Source organism: Xiphophorus couchianus, chromosome 12 (genome assembly GCF_001444195.1).
Source record: "Xiphophorus couchianus chromosome 12, X_couchianus-1.0, whole genome shotgun sequence".
Taxonomy (NCBI): domain Eukaryota; kingdom Metazoa; phylum Chordata; class Actinopteri; order Cyprinodontiformes; family Poeciliidae; genus Xiphophorus; species Xiphophorus couchianus.
This window is the reverse complement of record NC_040239.1, coordinates 21,844,600-21,865,956: the sequence shown is the minus strand read 5'-3', so window position 1 is coordinate 21,865,956 and position 21,357 is coordinate 21,844,600. Positions and strand designations below refer to the sequence as shown.

The 21,357-nt window shown below is 39.9% G+C and overlaps 2 protein-coding genes and 1 long non-coding RNA gene across 3 annotated transcripts in view; 1 reads left to right on the top strand and 2 right to left on the bottom strand.

Moving 5' to 3' along the window:
* Window positions 1-755: 755 nt before the first annotated feature.
* Window positions 756-17,628, top strand: LOC114154293 (glutamine--fructose-6-phosphate aminotransferase [isomerizing] 1). Its single transcript, XM_028033263.1, has 19 exons — window positions 756-872; window positions 2,476-2,583; window positions 3,541-3,648; window positions 3,740-3,865; window positions 3,968-4,026; window positions 4,123-4,257; window positions 4,379-4,440; window positions 4,584-4,663; window positions 4,752-4,860; window positions 5,642-5,805; window positions 6,965-7,060; window positions 8,236-8,333; window positions 8,515-8,635; window positions 8,879-9,036; window positions 12,046-12,160; window positions 12,790-12,917; window positions 13,254-13,421; window positions 14,147-14,308; window positions 15,790-17,628. Exons 1-19 carry the CDS (start codon window positions 866-868, stop codon window positions 15,832-15,834), a joined length of 2,049 nt encoding a protein of 682 aa, XP_027889064.1. The 5' UTR covers window positions 756-865; the 3' UTR covers window positions 15,835-17,628.
* On the bottom strand, window positions 8,867-10,526 carry LOC114154295 (uncharacterized). Its single transcript, XR_003597544.1, has 2 exons — window positions 9,189-10,526; window positions 8,867-9,056 (listed from the first exon to the last, which is right to left on the bottom strand). It is a non-coding gene; the product is annotated as an uncharacterized LOC114154295 (long non-coding RNA).
* antxr1a (ANTXR cell adhesion molecule 1a) overlaps window positions 16,708-21,357 on the bottom strand; it is a 31,561-nt gene continuing 26,911 nt past the window's right edge. Inside the window, exon 18 of the mRNA XM_028033265.1 lies at window positions 16,708-21,194. Coding sequence (XP_027889066.1) covers window positions 20,796-21,194 — 399 coding nt within the window. The 3' untranslated portion in view covers window positions 16,708-20,795. The remainder of the gene's footprint in view (window positions 21,195-21,357) is intronic.

Sequence of the window (21,357 nt, the reverse complement as noted above, 5' to 3'; positions counted from 1 at the left end):
GACTATTATATTGTAGAAAGGGGAGGACATTACAAACAACCAAAACACCAACCATTAGGACTGTAGTGATTGCTTAATCTTTAGTTTCAGTGTGTTTAGTCCATTGTCTTGGAAAAACACTTAGGTGTGAGATTGTCTGAAAATATTCATATCATTCAATATTGTAGTGCTAATCATACTAAAATCAGCGTGTACAATGTAGGTGTGTGGTTGAATAGTTGCATATGTGTATAATATAATTGTGTTTGAGTGTTTTGCTGTATGTTTGTGGGTGTAGATGTTGGGGTGGGAGGGCCTAAAATATGAGATAGACAGAGATAATGTAATGTAGCCAAATTTCAAGTATGTGTCACGATATACTAAGTCTATGTAAAAGAATAAATACTACTACTACTTTGTAAATATGGCTACTATCTAAAATAAAAATGATATGATTTGTAAAATCACTGAAATAAATAGAAATGCTCTGAGTGGCGATGGTTCAAATTCGAATGGGTTTAATGTCTTTCGCTTTGTTAGTCTAGAAATTTGCGCATTACAATTAATTGCACTAATGATTTACTAATTTGTTTCACCGTCGCTGGAAGCCGGCAGGAAGTCCAGTTATCCCATTACTGGTGATGTCAATTTCTCATCCTCATGCCACGTCATTATTATAGACGTGTTTGTAGGCGCAACCCGACTGACGCGACGCTTGACCAATGAGATGCTGCTGTTGAAGAAGGAGGTTGGCCTTAGCAGTCGCGTCGACCAATCAAAACGGTCACTGAAGGAGGCGGTTCGAGCTCAGGGGGCGAGGCTAACTGACAGGCGTCCCCAGCTTCCTTAGACCTGAGTAGCTGAATCTCACAACAGCGCTGCAGTCATGTGTGGTGAGTGCTTATTCTACTCGTGTATCATTCGTTTAGAATGTTATGCTATCATCTCTTTTATGGGCTTGAAAGCAGACAAAAATAAAACGGTATCGACTGTGTGTCTAGCGAGAAAGCTGCTAGCTGGGTGGCTAACCTCTTTCCAGTTAGCGAACATGAGCTGGTGTTACTGATGCTGCTCGTCAGCTAAATATAAAACGGTCTCATTTCTTTGCTGCTTTTCACTCCGTTTTTGACATGAAAGCTGTCTTTGTGTATGTGTATTCGCGAGTAAGACTAATGTAAGTACAATTCCTGCTTTCTTCCGTCTAAAGTCAAACAGCTAATGGGGCTTGCGATGACACGTACTAATTTTTCCACTTGCTATTTTCTTATTATCGTTGCGTATTGATTAAAATAATTGAGAATACCTTTTTTTGTTTATATCTAATCTAAAAATAGCTTTTGTCCTGAAACTGAAACTTAACTGGTTGCTCTGTTTGCATTATGTTATAGAGAAACATATTTGCATACATGTAATGTTTTTGTTTATAACTCGTTTGTAAGAAAAGTATTTAATATGTTTGTTGGTCTGTTTCTTCGCTTTCATTTGTGACTGATGGCTCACGTCTCTGTGTCCCATCACTGTCTTTACAATCTGAGCAGACTAACAGGACCTGATAAACTCGTTTCTATTTTGTCTATTGACACCTGCCACCACTTTGCTCGATTAACCTTTTACTTTTTTCAGCCTCAATGCTTCGTCAAATATTGTTCCTGTGAGTCACTTAGTATTTTTCCCTGCCCCTCACCTCCTCCGTCTATCTCTTGCTATACTGAATGAGGTCTCTGTTTTCAAGCTTTTTTTCCAAGTTCAAGATTTGCATTCATCTGTGCCTGCATAGCTGAGAAACTCAGTAATTTCATAGTCAACTCAGGCCATGAGTTGTGTCCTTGCTTCTGGTAGTTGTTGAACTGAAATGTAGATGGGATCAGGGTGAAATCTTTATTAACCTATTGCTCTGATACTAAATGACTTAAAATCAAAATGTCTCGGACTAAGATTTTTCCCCATGCCACTGTTAAAATACCTTCTCCACTGACCCACCTTCTGCGTCCTGTTCTGTAAAGGCAAACAAGGACAAATAGCAATGTCTGTTTTTAGATTCCTGTAAGACTGGTCTCTTGTGGTTTATTCACATGCCTATTGACGTTGACAAATTGTTGAATTTCAAATATTTCACTCCCAAGTACTCGCCAAAAACGGAATAAAATTTGTGTACTTACAATTTTAGAACTTACCAGTCTGAGTTTTCCCAAATGTAATGGTCATGTATTGACAATTTTTGTTTGATAAATATTAATGTTTGTTGTCAGAGAGAATACCCGACATGTTTCCTCTCTGTTTTGTTAAATATACTGTATTTGAATTGAATTTACATTGTGAATATGAATTGGATCTGTTTTGTTGTAATTTGGCTCTATATGTATTATACATCACTGAACTAAAAGCATTGTACCAACTGTTGAATAACCACTATCACTGCCACTATCATTGATGTAGGTATTTTAGCCTAGCAAACATTTTGCTTAATTAATCTTTGTTTTCTTTTCTGTTTTTCAGGAATATTTGCTTATCTCAACTACCATGTGCCAAGGACACGCCGAGACATCCTTGAGATCCTCCTTAAAGGTCTTAGACGCCTGGAATACAGAGGCTACGACTCGGCAGGTAAAAAGATGGTGGAAGGACATGATAACCACAACTTTGTTTTTTCCATTTCAGACAATTGTCTCATTGTTTGAAACTTTCAAACAATCAAATTTAATATAATGTTTGAAATATGGGAAAGTAGGTCTTAGGCTGGTGTGGCTGCTAGTTTAGAACAGAATTTGTTTAAAATGTTTTTGTTTTTCATATGTCAAAGTACTCAGAGTCTGAGATCTACTAGTGTATTGGGGAGTGTGTAAAAGACAAGTGCACTCTGGATATAAGAAGTACACCATACACATTGTGTATATGAGAGAAGATTGCACATAATGTTCAGGGCTTCAAGCTTTCAGCAAGACTTAAAGCCACTTCTATTGACTGAAGTACTCATTCAGCTATCCATTTATGGCTTTTAGTAACACATTTAAATTGTTCTGTATGTCAAGGTGGAATGATGATGCAACACACATCTTAAGTGAATTTTAAAAATAAGAACGCTGTTGTAATAGCCAGCTGTGATCATTTAGACCATTTAATAAAGAAGGTTTTCTTGACTCTAGTGGTATTTTATTTGATAATTATCAGACAGGAAAGCAGGTTGTGAGAGGGGAAGACATGCAGCAAAGGACTCAAACTCATGACAGCCACGTTTAGAACTTAGGCCTCCACATATGGGTCACATGATTTTACTCTTGTGCCACCGCCATGCCCCATTTAGGCCAGTTTTAATGATGATTAGATATTGATTCCAGGCACTGGCTTTAGCATGGCTTTTGTTTTAAACCAAAGTCTGCGCAACAAAGCAGAATAATAAACAATAAACAAATTCAAATTTAATTTGTTTATTGTGGCAAACACTGTTTGGATATTGAGCTGCAGTTATTCCAGATGAATCTTTAACCACAGAGTCTAGATGTAATTTGTTAAGGTACTTTATTGGGTATTTAATTGCGAACTTTGTTTTTTTCTTATTGCCAGGTGTCGGCATCGATGGAGACGACAGCAAGGACTGGGAGACAAATGCCAAGACTATCAAGCTGATCAAGCAGCGTGGAAAAGTTAAGGCACTCGATGAGGAGATTCACAGTAAGCTGAGATTAAGCTTTTTCCGAAACAGTCAGTCATGGAACGATCGGCATTGTAAATGTGTTGTTGTTTTGTTCTGTTTGACCTCTAGAGCAGCAAGATCTTGACCTGGATGTGGAAATTGATGTTCACATTGGCATCGCTCACACCCGCTGGGCAACACACGGCGTTCCCAGCCCTGTCAACAGTCATCCACAAAGATCAGACAAGAACAATGGTCAGTTGTTTCATAAAGGCCAAACTAAACAGCTCAGATCGTTTGAACTGTGTGCAGCTGTCGTGGATTTAGAAACATTACAATATTCTCTCTGGTTTGCAGAGTTCATTGTGATTCACAATGGGATTATTACCAACTACAAGGACCTGAAGAAGTTTCTGGTGAGCAGATGTTTATTTCGTTGTAAAATAGACAAAAGTCAATATGATTTTATTTGTCTCATAAAAACGACTCATCCACTCACATTAATTCCACAGGAGAGCAAAGGCTATGAATTTGAGTCAGAGACAGACACTGAGACCATTGCCAAGCTGGTGAAGTACATGTATGACAATCGGGAAAGTGATGACATCAACTTTGCCACACTGGTAGAGCGTGTGATCCAGCAGCTGGTACGGAAAAGCTACTAAAAATATGTGTCTCAGAGGCGCATATTTTGTATTTTAGAACATTGTATCTGTTCTAGAGATACAATGCTTTCCTTAACACGTTGATCTGGGTTTTACCTGGCAGGAAGGAGCTTTTGCCCTGGTTTTCAAGAGTGTCCATTACCCCGGAGAGGCAGTTGGCACAAGGTACTGATGCAAGGAAAATATGACAATAAAGACTTCTTTATTTTAATCATGACGATATAACATCTCTACTTCTTTGCTTAAGTTAGGGACCTACATAGTGTAAAATTCTCACTTAGGTAAGGTGTAACATGGTTTATGTGCAGGAGGGGAAGTCCTCTCCTGATGGGAGTGCGCAGTGATCACAAGCTGTCCACCGATCATATTCCAGTGCTCTACCGCTCCTGTAAGTATTCTTGTCTCTTTCTAGTCTGAATAAGTGAAATTTGATAGGAAGGTTTGGAACCTGAACCCTAATTGTTTTATTTCGACAGCTGGAAAAGAGAAAAAGAGCTGCAGTTCCATGCCGAGGACAGACCAGGACACTTGCCTGTTCCCATTGGATGAGAAAGCTGTGGAGTACTACTTTGCATCTGACGCAAGGTAAGAAGACACCTGTGTTGCTGCTTCACTCTGGGCAGTCTTCCCCTTTCCTCTGCTGATAGTACTTTGCAAGTATTCTCATTAAACTTTTCAAATTTTAACATTAGAACCACAAATGGGAATGCATTAGGATTCCATTTGACAGATCAACTCCAGTTGTGAATGATTGTGTAGTGGAACTAAAATGATGTATACTTTTAAAACAATATATTTAACAGATTTTTACTGTGTTATCAGTAAAAATCTTAAAATTTGTGGTGCAATATGTAGTCTGAAATCCATGAACAAAACTTTGTGGCGCATTTTGGTCTCAGAAGTAAACTAATTTGTAAAGTAAGTACACATATTTGTAATTTAATCCTGCTTTTCTATGAAAGCTCCAGAGGTCTTTTAGAAAACGCTAGTAAAAAAATATGTGCATATTGAAGACCCCGGGAACACAGAAGGAAGGTCAGAGAAATGGTCAACAAATTCCCTCCACAATTGGCCACAAGCCCTGTAGTGGACACAGCAAACAGGTGGAACAAGGCGCCCCGATTACGTAGAAGACTAACACTCCCACACCATCTCCATGGTAGAGGAAGTATCATGCTAAACAAGACCAGGAAATCTGGTTAGAGTTTCCTCTAACCAGTTAGAGCTCCTTTCTCTCTCTGCTTTTCTTCCAGGAATATTGTTAATGAATATAGGCAACTAGTGCCAAAAAACCTTTAAATGAATTTATAAATGTACCTAGAATTAATGTTTAATTTAGATTTTGGTTCATCTCTTGTAACGTCAGCGCTGTAATTGAGCACACAAACCGGGTGATCTTCTTGGAGGATGACGATGTTGCTGCCGTGATGGAAGGCCGACTGTCCATCCACAGGATAAAGCGCAGGGTGGGGGACTACCCGGCCCGCGCCATCCAGACTCTGCAGATGGAGCTACAGCAGATTATGAAGGGTGAGTGGAGGGTCAACTTTTTGTGTTTTGTATTTTCTCTCCTTTAAGTTACTGATCCTTTTCAAATAAATCATCTGCACACTGCCTTGCAATTTTCCCTAAAATCTTGTTGTACAGCATATTTGTTGCCGCTGAAGCTCAGCTGCCTAAACAATTTACCTTTAGCTGAACTGTATTGTCAGTCAAACAGTTGACGCATTTCTACACTAGCTGCATTCCTCAGAAGTTGCATTGTTGTTAAATGATTTTATGACTCTGTTGCACTCTATCTGAGTTTCATGTGCAAATAATATGCTTTTTTTTTTTACTAAGCCCAGTAAGTGAATATTTCTTCATTTTAGAAATTTAACAAGTTAATTCAGTATCATTCATCAAACTGCAGAAATATCAATTATAAGTGGGCAAATCATCTAAAAAAATCACATTTCTTTTCTTCTCCTTTGTTGCTTTTACATATAAAAATGTTTTGAAATAATAATGTACAAGTTGCATAATATAAAGGTGAACCCTCTTGAACTTCATCGTCTCTAGTTCCTGCCGGTTCAGTGTGCAGCAGTACATTCTCATCTTAATTCAAGCGAACTCACCATAGCAATAATTTCAGGTTAAACTACCTTGTTTGCTTTTGTTTCCACCTTGCTTTTCCAAAATAGTCCAGCAGGAGGCAGTGGCAGAACTGATGTTGGTTCCACTTCACATTCCTTTATGGTCCTGTCATTACTCAGCCTCTCTCTCCTCTGTCTCTTCTCTGGAGTTTTTCTGCTGAATAACCTACTTTGCGTGACCCACATTGCTGTTGAAGAGAGGCTAAAAAAACAGTTTCAGACTGTCATGGTTTTTTTAATGTTGAGACAAAAACATCTGCTTTAAGCCTCTTTGTTTTTATTTTAGATTTTTCCTTAAAGTTGCATAATTAATCTTAATTCTGAACATACGTTAGAGTGGAAGGAGATACCTTCCTGCAGTTCTAGGAAGCCAGAACAATTAGTGAAACGCTGTGAAAACAATGTTGTCGGATCCAAAATGCAAAAGTGTTTGCAACATCTTAGAATGTCAGAGTGATTTCTCCATAAGATCAACTATGTTCTAAAGATATCACAGCTTATTTTTTGTGGTGGTGTAGTAAATTTTTTCCCATTTTCTGTTCCTCATTTCTCAGGCAACTACAGCTCCTTCATGCAGAAGGAGATCTTTGAGCAGCCGGAGTCTGTGGTGAATACCATGAGAGGAAGAATCAACTTTGACAACAACACAGGTTAGAGATTTGGTTAAATTAGCCTTTGATGAAGTGCACAGATGATATATCTCATTTTAAATGTTTTAACTTTCAGTTATCAAGATCAGTCAAAAAGTACTTGCACTCTATTAACTTTTTTTTTATAAACCTCGATTAATTTTATTGGGACTTTTTTTATGATGGACCAACACAGCACAGGGCAATGTTATGAAGTGAAGAAAATTATACTTTATTGCAGCACTGATTGTATTCAGCCTGCTTTGGTCTATGCTTTGCAAATGTAGAGACCAAACATTTTGTCCACTTGTTTTGCAAACAACATTAGCAAGTCACTCCAGTGTAGCTCTTGCTGTATGTTTAGCATTATTGTTCTACCACAAGATGAACTTGCTTGCTATTCTCGAATATTTCGCATCTTCAAACAGGTTTTATTCACGATTGTCTCCAATCATTCTTTTGTCAACTCTAACCAGCTTCCCTGTCCAGGCTGGGAAATGAGCATTCCCAAAGCATGATGCTCTCAGCACTATGTTTCACAATGGGAATGGATTGTTCAGGACATTATGTAGTGTTTTTGTTTGATGTTTCCCACAGTTCTTTGCATGTAGGTCAAGAAGTTGAATTTAGTCTCTTCTGACTAGAGGACTTTCTTCCACCAGACATTGCTGATGGCTAACATTAAATGGCTACTGGTCATGTATTAATCCCATTATTATTTCCACTCAGCTACCAGAGCCAGATTTGTGCAGATTAATGCTCTTAAGCTACTCAAAGGTAAACTTGGTTTATTAATGAGTTGAAGACAATTTGTTGAGCTGCGTTATATTTAATAATATGAAAATAAAGTGGGCTGACTACAAATGCAGGCCTCACTTTTAAGATTTTTTTTGTGTGTGTGTGAAATATTTGTAGCACCATGTATTTTTTACCCACTTCACTACTATGTACTACTTTTGGTCACACTGAAATGTGTAATGTTATAAAATGTTGCAAAGCTGAATAGATATGAACACTTTTGCAACGCAAGAAAGGTTTTTTTTTTTATTATTATTTCCGTCACACTATATTGAAATAAATCTTAATTTCCTGACTGGACATGGATATATTTGCGTAGCTGTTGCATGCAGTTCTTAATGCGTCATTTCAGTTCCTGCCAGGGATTCCTCTGATGATTGGTCTTATTTGGCTTTTAGTTATACTGGGTGGACTGAAGGATCACATCAAAGAAATCCAAAGATGTCGGCGACTAATCCTTATTGCTTGTGGCACCAGCTACCATGCTGGAGTAGCTGTAAGTACAACCTCCCCCCGCATGTCACAATTTTTGGTCACCAGTTACTTCTTCTCATAATTACTTTGTGTGCTTTGTGGATGCAGGCTGTAGGTTTACGTCTGACCACATTCCCCTGCTTTGAGTTTGATTGGCTCGTTTTAACAGAACGACACTGTCTTGTTTTCTATCCCTTTTTCAGACCCGCCAGGTTCTGGAGGAGCTTACCGAGCTGCCCGTCATGGTAGAACTGGCAAGCGATTTCTTGGACAGAAACACCCCGGTCTTCCGAGACGATGTCTGCTTTTTTATCAGCCAGTCAGGTGTGGATCTGAGTGCTGTCTGAACCTGATTAACTCCACATTCCCCATCTGTACTCTGCTCTCCCTGTAGAGGAGCTGTCTGTCCACTGTGCTCTGGAGGATTGATGAGTTTATTTTTACCTGAGTGTGTAACATTTCTATGGTGGGCCTTGTGGTCTTTCATATGAAGCTTTCTTTACTCAGAGTCCTGCTTCTGGCTGAATCAGTTCCCTAACAAACAGGGCATTTCTCCCAACCCTGCAGGGGAGACCGCCGACAGCCTCTTGGCTCTGCGCTACTGTAAGGAGAGAGGCGCGCTGACTGTTGGCGTCACCAACACGGTGGGGAGCTCCATCTCCAGGGAGACAGACTGTGGAGTCCACATTAATGCTGGCCCAGAGATTGGAGTAGCCAGCACCAAGGTAAAGCAGGACAGCTAGAGCTGCTCCTTCAGACTGTATTACCACCACATTCACGGACGCGTTACCGTTTTTAACAGGCAAAGAGTGAAAGAGAGCTCATAGTATTAAATGGATCCAAATCAATAGGTTGTTTCTCCATGACTTTCTGGGACTTGATTCTAGGACACTGCTTTTCACAAATGTTGGTGAAAGGTTAGTTGACCAAAAAATAAATAAATAATAATCAATCTTTTATACGGAAAAATCCAAACTTTAATTTGAGTAGATCTACGTAGAGTAAAAAATAATTACGAATAGTTTTTTTTTTTACAAGATAACAGATTCTAATTCTAAAATTGACACTGAAATTGACACTACAAGCAATTCTTGTAAAAAAAAAAAAAAATAATAATTTATAGTTTATTTTTTAAGTTGATTAGATCCATGACTACTTGTTTCCCAGGGGTATAAATATGATGTAACACATATACAAGGGAGTAACCATGATCTCAGAAGAGAGGAGGAACTTTTCAGAGATCTATTCATTGATTTATTGTCTCATTTAATTGTGCATCTCCTTAGTGATTATGTGGCTAAAAACACACATAATCTTTAACAGCCACAGTATGGCACCACTTTGTAAAATAGGAAAGAAAAGGGAATATAACATTCAAGCAAAGCTAATGCGTTGGTTTTCATAAATCAGGACATATTTAAAAAAATGCTACTGGCCTGAACATCCTCGCATCTACAGTCGGTGCAATTATTTAAAATCTTTAAACAACCAAAACGGTGATAGAAAAGACAAGCAGCTGGGTTTATCATACCACCAGGCACAGTGTGGAGGTTTGTTAATAAATCTCCAAAGCTTATTGCACATTAAAATCTGCTGCATAATGTGGAATATTTGAGTTGCCAAGTCTGTAGAAAAACCATTAGAGCCTATCTGGATGCCAGTCCCTGTTGGGGAAGACATACTAGGAGAATACAATTCCTGTCCTATCATCACTAACATAAATCTGTTGAGCTTTACAAACTACTGACTACTGATAGAACTACTGACTTCAATGGAAAATATGTGCTGTTGTCAGATTAGTGTAACTAATTAACTACTGCAGCAAACACTTCAGGTGGGTTTGGACACAAACCAGGGGATGAATGGAGCAACTCATGGACACTGTTGTGTATGGTGTAGAATCTGTGATTACATCATGAACTCTACTGGGAAGTCTGGTGACCTCTTGAAAACTGAAGACGGGTCATTACTGGTGAAAATAATCATCCAAGTTAACAAAGAAATGGCTGCATAGCCACAAACCAACCGTCTTCTTCTGCCTTCTCATTATGAGCTAACTGACCCTTTAATACTGAGCTTGGGCTAGCTCAGGGGTGGGCACTCCTGGTCCTCGAGGGCCGGTGTCCTGCAACTCTTAGATGTCTCCCTGGTCCAGCACACTTGAATCCAATAGCTGAATCACCTCCTAAATGCAGTCAGGTTCTCCAGAGTCCTGCTAATGACCTCATTATTTGACTCAAGTGTGTTGAAGTAGAGACCCATCTAAAAGTTGCAGGAGACCGGCCCTCAAGGCCTGGAGTTGCCCACCCCTGGGCTAGCTGGTGACTTGCTCTTTTTGGCTCATCTCACAGAATCCGATCACTACTATTTGAAATCCAGGACATCGCCAATCTATTCCCGCCTTTTGGAGCTTAACATTGTCTCTAATGCAGCAGAGTAGGGTGAAGAACCCCAGCATTATCAACTTGTCTCATGTGAATTCTGTTCCACTGGTATTTATGCCTCTCCCCCTTCTCACTTTCATAACCACAAGGATTTTCCAGCTGGGACTGAGAGCAAAAAAAACAAGACTGAAAGCCTCAGTCAAGTTTGTGTGCAGAAAGAAAAGAGAGAGAGAGAGAGAGAGTGAAGCAGGTCTTTTCCTGGTCCAGATTTTCATCTTGGCTCAGGGATTCTCTTGCTGCTCCAAAGCCCGAGAGCACACCTCAGAGACGCCATCTTTTATGACTGCGTGAGCTGAGCCATAGACCCACCTTCACCAAACATTTTACATCCCAGCTCATCTGATCCTCAAGGAACATCTAACTCAGTTTTTACTTTTATTTCTTTTCTTTTTTTTCCAATCGTTCTTTTCAAGATTCATGGAAAAAGTGCAGAATAAAGACTAAAGGCTTTGATGCAAATCCTTTTGTCCGATCTGATGACGGAGCTTGGAAGATGTCCACTTTATGAATTACATAACAGCAGTTATTGGGATCTTGGAGGGTTGCAAAGTTTGTCTTCAAGTTACAGTAAGAAGGAGGGTTGTTTTGTTATCATATCTGAAGAGAACAGTTGTCATGCGATGCTTTAAAAACCCTAAAAACGTAGTAAAATGTAAAATATATGGTTACATCACTTCAGACAACAATGATGATCAGATTTCTGAGGGTTTGTAGCTAATGTGGTATCAGGGGAAAAAACAGTTTTTACTGTTGTTTGTTTTGGTCCTACATACTGGCGTTTTTCTTAGCCCAGTGGGTCTTGTGAATCAACTTGGCTTCTCTTAAATCTAACTAGTAGGCATGGAAAGTCTCCAAACACGCCCCGAGGGAGGGGAGGGGGGCTATGACGAAAGACTTGGAGGCTCAGATGTGTGAGGGGTTGATTCTGTGGGATTTCTAGAATGAACAGAGTGGTATTTTAAACCTAATTTTACGAACTCATCAGGTTTTCCAGGATGAGCAGTTTGAAGCCGAAGCCCGCTTCTCCTTTCCTTCCCCATCTGGGCTACATTAGCATCAGTCCCATTAAAAACAGGAAGACAATGAGCTTCACAAAAGGCTCAGTTCTTCAGGTTCAGCATGCTGATGAAAAATAAGAAAACTACCATGTGTTTAGTAATCTGGCAACGGTATTCCATTATCCTGTTGTAGTCATCTTCATAAGTAAAATTATTAAGAAGACTACATATAATGAGTAAATATAAAATGTTTTGCAGTCTTTTGTTATCTTTTTCCCTTTTCTCTCTGCAGGCCTACACCAGCCAGTTTGTGGCTCTGATCATGTTCGCGCTGTTGATGTGCGATGACAGAATTTCCATGCAGCCCAGACGCCGTGAAATAATCCAGGGCCTGAGAATTCTTCCAGGTAGATTCAGACACAAACACTCTATATAGTTCAGCCATGGAAGGCCTAAACCCGTACAAGGATGAAATGCAAGAAGAAAAGGCTAGAAACCCAGCTGTCAGAACAAAAACGAAAGAATTTTCAGAGCCTGTTACTTATTAAAGCAACTAAGACGCTTGGACGAGAAAACTAAAAGAGACAAGAATGGAACAAAAAGGAGGAGGAGGAGGGGAAGGCAGACAACTGGGTTTTGGCTTGTTGTTGCTTCCTGGACCTGAAGCACATATTGTAGCACATGACTGTAATAAATGGTCAACAGACTGAACTTGTGTAGTCCAGATGAGTATTTCTAGCTGCACACATGGTCAAAATCACCTTAAAATGACATATTTACATTAAAGATTTATCAGTCATAAAATGGGGTGATAAACCAAGAATAATTTCATAGATGAGACTTAAATGTTACTTTAACCATGTTTTCCCAACTGATGATGGTAGATATTTGTTCTTGTAGCATGTTAATATCTAAATCTACTCAAATATTATACACTTCTATGGAGATTATGTGGATCATTATCAAAGTGCCTTTGCTCTTAATCAGCCTTTTCTCAGCAGAAAAGAACAAAAAACTTGCTTTTTTTTTTTGTTAGATCTGATAAAGGAGGTTCTCAGTTTGGATGATGAGATCCAGAAGTTGGCGACCGAGCTGTACCAGCAGAAGAGCGTGCTGATCATGGGCAGAGGCTACCATTATGCAACATGCTTGGAAGGAGCACTGGTAAGCAATTTCAACTTAATTCTTACAAGCTTTATCAGAACCTTCTTTCATTTTCTTCCCCCATTTTTATTTCAGCCTTTTAATGTTGTGTTTAATTTATGCAACATGCGATTTGGTTTAGAAATAAATCCGGTGTCAGGGGAGCCATCTAGATTTAATGTCTGCGCATTATGTGGAAAAAAAATTCAGTCTTGAATAATTCTTGCATCAAACTCTTCATAGGACTGATGAGTCTTATGTAGTCTTCTCCTTGGGAAGAAGTGTTAAGGTAGATCTGTGGGTCTGGTTTACAACAATTTAAGCTTCATCTTTGTTTAATCTGTGTCTGTTTTGCAGAAAATCAAGGAAATTACCTACATGCATTCGGAGGGTATCCTGGCAGGAGAGCTGAAGCACGGTCCATTGGCTCTAGTAGACAAACTCATGCCCGTTATCATGATCATCATGAGAGACCACACCTACACCAAATGCCAGAACGCCCTGCAGCAAGTCGTCGCACGTCAGGTAAGGGCTATCTAAACTAAATGTTTGTTGAAAATATTTACAAAAAATATTACAAATGGCACCGTTGTGTGAAACGAAGTGGTCTTGGTTTAAATAGGTGTATACACTTCTTTGGAAACTGACAAAATTTACAATGAAGTTTGTAATACAGCGTCCCTTTTCTTTGTATATGTCAGGGCTGCACAAAACCGGGAAAACATGTAACTATTGCTGAACATTGTGATGGTCAGCAATAGTTGAATATCACAACTATTGCTGAACAACCCCGATATGTTCAACTATTGCTGAACATATCATGTCTCTTTGGCTCAACACTATCAAGGCCAATCATATGGCATTGAAAGGCTATTATTTACATGCAAAATATTCATGCAATATTGCATCCAAGTAGTCATTTGCAGTTGCAATATTGCACGCACTGATATTGCAATGACAACCGTGATTGTGCAGCTCTGCCACACAATCAAACGTTCCTCAGCCTGATGTGACCATGAGGTCACTCATTTAATCCCTTTTTGAGCCACACCTGTGATTCTTCACCTCAGTCCATACAGGGGAGGCGCAGTTATAACATGACATCAGTTCCCGTGGTAATATGTAGCACATGTAGCTTTAAAAGAAAGACGACGGTAATCTGAGCGAGGACGTCTCTTTTTGTTGCTCATATTCAGTTTTTTTTTTGTTTGTTAATTTTGATTTGTTTTCCTACCTCTCTTGATTTCCAGGGTCGCCCCATTTTGATCTGTGACAAAGACGATCACGAAACCATCAAAAACTCTTCCCGCACCATCAAAGTGCCTCACTGTGTGGACTGCCTGCAGGGCGTCCTGAGCGTTATCCCTCTGCAGCTGCTGTCCTTCCACCTGGCTGTCCTCAGAGGATTTGACGTAAGTGCTGTCCCAGAACGTGACTTCAGTCACCACCGACTTGAAATGTACCTGCGCAAACTGATCCCCAAAGCTTCCTACTTTCAATATCTTTGGTAAAGTTATCGCCAGAAAAACTGTTCAGCAATACACTCCAAAGAAGTTTCTTTGTAAATTCCCTGCTTTGTAGGCAAACATAGCAGAGCTCCATCGCCAGAAATAAACAGTGTTGGAAACACTTGTACAGATAAGTGTTTCCACTTATCTATATAAGTGGAAATTGTTTTAAAAAGTAAAACAAGTTTTTTATTTAATGACAGAAACTTGCAAGATAAGATGACTTTTTATTAAAGGTCAAGAGCGACATCGTCATTACACAGCCTTGCCGAAGCATAATTTGTTGTATTATTGTTAATTACAGTTTTGCAAGGGAATGAAAAATATATTGAAGCAGTTCTATAACTATAGTGCTGACGGCCACAAACGTGAAAGGATTTTATTGTGACAGACCAACACAAGGTGGTTATTGAAAATGATGTGTTCCTTTGCAAAAAGAAAAAAAGTATGTCAGGCATTAGATTTAGCCGCCTTTACTCACCTTGCAGTTGTAAGCAAGCCCACGAATACTTGGCCTTGCTGCGGGTATGCTTTATGCTTTTCTTCAGCAGAGTTGGAGCGAAACAGACGGGAGCTGTGAAAGAAAACCTGATGGCAGCAAAGAAATTGAGCCTGGGATGAAGGTTAACCCTTTAGAGCAGCGAATCTGAACTTCAGTTCTCAGGAACCTTCCTTGCATTATTTAGATAATAATAATAATATGTATCTGTTCCAGTACACCTGTTTCAAAAGATTGCATGACTTGCTCCGCATGCAATGCATCAAGTGCTGCAGAAACTTCCTAATCACCCACTTATTCAAGTCAGGTGTGTGACAGAAGGGAACCATCTAAAACATGCAGGGCATTGGTCCCTAGAGCCTAAACATTCAGCCAAATGTGCAGCAATGCTTTGTATCAAAGGGTGGCCCAGTCGAAGCCCAGACGTTTTTGAAGAAGGGGCAAAATTTTCAGTTCCTAAAAGTGCAAAGCTGATGGAGACGAACCCTAGAAGACTTGCAGCTGGAACTGCAGCGAAAGGAGGATTCGCTGCTTTAACTGCAGCGAATCCTCAGAAGGGCCGTGAATGCAGCTGTTAAAGATTTTATTTATAAAGAGAGAAAAAAACCTTAAAAGCCATTGTACCATTTTCCTTCAACTTCACAGTTCTGAACTAGCTCTCGCATAAAATCCCAATAAAATTAAGTTGTTTTTTTTTTCTTCCCTCCTTCCCCAGATTTAGCTAAATTGTCTTTTATAGTTTACCAGCAGCATTTAGTCATCAGTGAACATCTTGTTAGCCTATTATCCTTATTAAGACCAGCAACAAAAGGCAATGTGAAGTCCTGTTGTATTTGCTACTATGTTATTAAATATTCATCAGTTCAATTTTCCTGCTTGAATTCAGGTGGACTGTCCACGAAACCTGGCCAAGTCGGTGACTGTAGAGTAACGGCCCCCCTCCATCACCTGATGACAGAAACCTGGCAGACACACGTTCAAACACTGACATCAAGGGAGCATCCGTATAGAAAAGAGAAAACTACATCTTGTTTGGGTTGTCACTTTTTTTTATGCTTTTTTTTTTTTTAATGCAACATTTTAGGCGAGCCTTGTGAATATCACTGTCTCATTTTATTTTTGATTCCTTAGATTCTTTGGGCATCCTTGTCAAATTACTGTCAGTGAAGATTTGTCTGGGCTGGCATCTTCGTCATATTGTGTCGTTTTTTTAGATTTTAGATATCGGTCATTGGTGAGCAAATGGTTACGGTTGTGTTTAGAAAGTTGTGAGCAAGTTTTGTTGCCAATTGGTCTCTGCGGGAGCTGATCTTTCAAGCTGTTGACTCCGAGTAGTTACTTTAAAGAGCTTCCTGGCTCATTTTCTCTTTTTAGTGCAATGATTTGTAGGTTAGTTGGGATAACTTTCCTTGGCAGCTAATGATTTAAAGCTCTTTACTCGATTGCTGAAGTAAACCATAGACTGGAATCATTCCAAGCCGTAGGTCATCGCTTCATAATTGCAGCTCTGTTTTGTGTCCGTTTCCCATCTCGGACTTTTCTTCTTCTTCTGAGGATGTGGGAGTAGCACCGCGAGTTGAACTGTAGAAAAATGCTTTTTTTCCCCCTCTCCCCTCCTTTTGTATGTTACAGATTCTCATTATGTAATAGTGTGGATACAATAATATTTTCCTTTCTGTTGCCTTACTGAGATCTTGTTACTGACTTTTGTTTTTAATTGCAACTAAATGAAGTGATGAAAACGTGGCTTATCTGAAGTTGAAGCTCTCCTGCCACCATGACAGTGGCCATTGCTTACGGGGACCATTTTTTTTCTTTTCTCCTTTTTAAGTGATTTTGTTTTATTGTTAAAATGCAGGGTACTTTATTTTATAAAGAGAATGTTACTGATTCAAATATCAAACCAAAAATCTGTGTAACGGCTTTGATGATCACAAACCAAAACATGTATATTTTATGCTCAGCCACTGTGTTTTGTAGCAAAGCTGGGTTTTAATGTATGAAGACATGTTTAGGCCTGTAATGAAGACAGTTTACGTAGCGCAATCATCATGTTGTGTTTACTGATGCAGAACGTCATACATGCTTTATGTGTTTGTGAGCCTTGGTGTTTTTGTTCTTTTTTTTTTTTTTCCTTCAAATGCCTGGGAAATAACGACACTCGCACAGTTCCAACAAGCAATGAAGTAGAAATGCAAACTTCAGGTTTGAAGATATTATCACCTTTACAATCAAGCCTTAACGGGTCCTGAGCCAGGAAAAAAAGGGGATAGAAAACTGGATTATATTGTTGCAGGTAATTTTATAACCCTTATCTTTTTTTTCCCCTCTTTTTGCGAGATGAAATGACCACAGGGACGCTATCAGAGCTGATGCAATAAAGTGTCTGAATTTATTTGGTTTAAAGATGCAATCCAGTGGTGCAATTTTATTTTATGAAATGTAAACTGACAAGCAGGAGGTTTAAGCTGATAAATCGACGTTTATAAACTCGATGTGAATGAACCAATTTCTGAGACATTTATGTCTCCGAATAAATGTAGAGTTAAACTGAATGACCCGAGCCATGACGGATGCTAGTATCCATGGCAAAGCTGAAGGATAGGCTGATGATTATTTTTAGAAGTATAACTGGTATAAGTCAATTGTGTTCCATCTTATTGTTTTTTGTGCGCATCTGCCCTCTTAGAATGAATAAATGCCATATTCTGCTTGTATCACCTGACTTAGTAGTCTGACCTCATACTACTTTAGTTAACTTTTCTGATTACAAAGCGATTGAAATTTGTCCTCCCTCTGGTGGTGCTAAATACACCTGGGTTCAGCAACCTTTACAAAATTAAAAACTACTCATGTCCTTGTTTCTGCTACAATAAAAATTTACCTAGTACCATATTTACACCTTAATGATCTTTTGGGAGAAGAATAACTTGCTGAGTTTCTAAAATACAAGATGATTTATGGTCAAGAATGGAAAACTATTAATTAGAGATTTGTTTGTGTGGCAAGCTTTTTTTTTCCTGAAGCAACAGTTCTGCAAAAAAACATGGAATTAAATCATAAAAACTTTTTTGACTAGGCTCAAAATAATCAATGAGGAGCTTTGATAAATCAGTCTGCCCTGGTCCTCTAGTCTAAGAAACCACTTCCATAAATTTTATGCAGTTTCCTGAAATCCATGCAGTTTTTTCCATGTATGGCTTAAATGTTTAGCTGCTTCTGCCAAGTAAAATAAAACATAGCTGAAGAGAAAGTAGCTTTCTAAAAAAAAAAAAAAAAAATGAAAAGGAGGGCTGAGATGGGGGTGCACATGAATGTAGATTGAAGAACTGAAGGCTGTCTTGATTTCACAGAAATATCTTGCTTGAGGCTATAAGAGGCTTCTGATCTAATTTATTACAATTAAAAACATTCAAAATACAGTTAAGAGATTTTACAAGCGTTAAAAGCTGACACTTTTTTCCCCCTTCTATATTTGGACAATATATACAAAATTCAAGTACATGAACCCCCATCACCTCAGATGGACCACAGACTGCAGCCACCAAGCATTTGAAATATTGTCCCCAGTGGTCTCGTAAAGGTCCAAGACGCTGTAACGGTGGAGACGGAAGGGCCAGAGGGATCTGAGCCCAGCTGAGGGGGCCGGCAGTATCATGTGGACGAGGCCCAGGAGGGTCGCAGAAGCACACAATGAACGGCGGTAGATTGTAGGCAGTACACGCAGCACCGCATGGACCGACTTGAACCACTGCGCAGGTCTCCTTTCTTCGCCGCAGACCAGAGAGGCGCTGTCGTCCCAGATGCTGATGGAGGAAAGCCGGGCGGACTCTCTCGGGCGCCCGCTTCGGTCCAGGTGCCGTGGAGGTAAAAGTTCCCCGGCCAGCGCCAGCTGGAGGAATGCGTTCAGCTTCAGCATGACTCTCAGGTGAAAGGCCAAGCTGTTGGTGACGACAAGCGCAGTTTTCAGGAAGATTTCACTGCACATGCTCAGTATCATAATGGTTTCACATGCGGCCGCAGAGCAGTTGTAGAAGTCAGCCATGAGTCTAAGCAGAAATGGTCCCAGTTCTCCGACAACGGGTAATTTCTCACGGAAAAATATCATTGTGTGAAGCAGCTCGGTGTGCAGGCCCTCCTTCACCAGCCAGAGGATAAAGCGGCACAGCAATTAACCGAGTAAATGAACACAGGTGGTGTTGAATCGTCCTTACCTTAACTTATCCAGGCTACAGCTGCATCTCAGTAAATCACAGCAGTGAAAAACAGACCTTTGAATTAATTCAATTCAAAAAGTGACGCTCATATTGACGAGATACACAACAAGGATGTAGCTTAGAGCTTATTTCAGTTCATTTTGATGATTGCATCTACAGCTAATGGAAATTTTAATATTACAAATGACTTTAACACGGAATTTCAGCCTACAGCAAAATGTATTTAAGTACTGCACAGCATATGCTCTCAATAAATGTTTGGGGGTCCTTTTGCATGAATCACTACTACATAAATCCAGTGTTGCATAGAGGAGATAAGCAGAAGAAAGCCCAGCTTCAAACCCAAAAAGACAAGTGCCTTTTTTTTCCTGCAGTTTGTCCACATTTCCTGGAGATTAAATGGAGTCTAATATTTTCCAGGGCAGATCACACCGTTCCAGCATGCGACATTAATGCAACATATTGACATCTGGAATGTGTTAGCCATGCCCTGCATATGCTTTCACAGGGAGTAATTGAGGTCTTCTGTGCTTCTCTGCACTCACTCCCTCTTGACTGTGAGATCCTAGAGACAATATCAGCTCTCTATGTTGCTGCTGCTGGTAAAAGAAAGACAATAGAAGAGTTGTAGAGTTAATCAGGAGTGCACACATTCTGGTCTTATCATAAAATATTGCAAAATAAAGGGCATATAAAAATACCAGATCCTCAGTGACCCTGCAATAAACAGTAAGTGGATACAGAGACAATAGATGGACGGATTTAAGGTATTAAGGGATAAGACAAAACTCAATATGTGGCATATTTTGAATAGAAAAAACATACAAAAAATAAACAGATCTGCTGAAGCATTTCTATATCAAGCAAATATTCCACTTTTTATTACAACAGCTGTTGTCTTAAGCTTCCAAACCTTGATAGTGAAACCTAGTGGTAAATGTACACGAATGTAGTTTTGCATTATGTATTTGTCCTTGTGCTACTTTCAACTGGGTACAAAGGTAAAATGATTTGCAAACCATTGTCTGTTTCATCTTTGTTTAGTTTTTCTATATAAAAAAAGACAATTCTTTAGATATACATTATTTTAAAAAAATGTAATGAAAATCTTATTAAAAGTAAAACCACAACGCTCACAGGAGCTTTCTTTGCATGCATTGGCTGAAACCTAAAACAAATGTCAAGGAGTTTCAGATTCCTGTAAATCTGCTGGAAACCATAAAACGGAAAAACATTAGAAGCCTGAGTTTCATCTCTAATCAGAAATATTACAACTGACAAGCATGCATTTGAATGTCATGACCAGTACAGGTTGGCTTCTTATGGAGGGCCGACAATGCAGACATTTTAGTCCGTGAGGCTCCTGAGGATTCATCCAAACTTATGAGGTTTTCTGTGGCACCTCTGAGCATCATCTGCACAAATGCTCTGGAGCCGGTCTGCATGAACTCATTTGTATGGACTGTAGAGTGTAATTCAAGCATCTGAGTAATTGCACTGTTCTGCTAGATGTGTACAAAGGTCAGTGTAGACAAATAGCTGGATAGAAGTGTTTCTGGCCTCTCTCCACAAGGCAGAAGACTCTCATGTCCTTGCTTCAAAGCACAGGAAACATTCTGCAAACTGATCGCTGCGGTCCTTCAGTTTTGTCTCTGTGCTGTGTGATGCCACAGCCCTACAGGCCGGGACGAGGCGGCGGACGGGCGGGTGGCGGGGCTCGCCCGGGGGGAGGTCCCTGTGGAGGAGGAGGTAGCGGGCCGGCCGGAGGCGCACAGGGCGGAGGGGTGGGTGGGGACGCTGGTGGAGCGGGTATGTACATGGTTGTTGGAGGAAGAGCTCGTTTGGGAGGCGGCGTGAGGGGTGGTGAGGGAGTGGGGGAGACAGGAGGAGTTGAAGGCGGTGATGGAAGCGGGGAAAAGGAAAATGACTGAGGGCTGCCAGGAGTCGGCGGCAGGGAGCCCTGTGGTGGAGGAGGACTTCTGCTGGGGGGGCTGCAGATGGGTGAGGGGTGGTAGTTAAAGTTGGGGTAGCGAGGAGGCTGTGCTTTTATGCGGGTGAAGTTCATACATCTTCCCTAAAAATATAAGACAGAAAGTATTCTATTAGAATAAATAAATGCACGTTCATCAAAAAAAAAAAAAAAGAAGCTTGCATAGCTCGATATAAAACGCCCTTTTGGAAAACACAGATTTTGCCCCCTACTGGCCGTTAGAAGGAATGCAGAATTAACTTTTAAC

Excerpts from the sequence above, each read along its gene's own strand:
- LOC114154293 (XM_028033263.1), top strand. Across the intron at positions 4,861-5,641 it reads TACTTTGCATCTGACGCAAG|CGCTGTAATTGAGCACACAA; the intron begins GTAAGAAGACAC and ends TTGTAACGTCAG. Across the intron at positions 13,422-14,146 it reads AGCAAGTCGTCGCACGTCAG|GGTCGCCCCATTTTGATCTG; the intron begins GTAAGGGCTATC and ends CTTGATTTCCAG.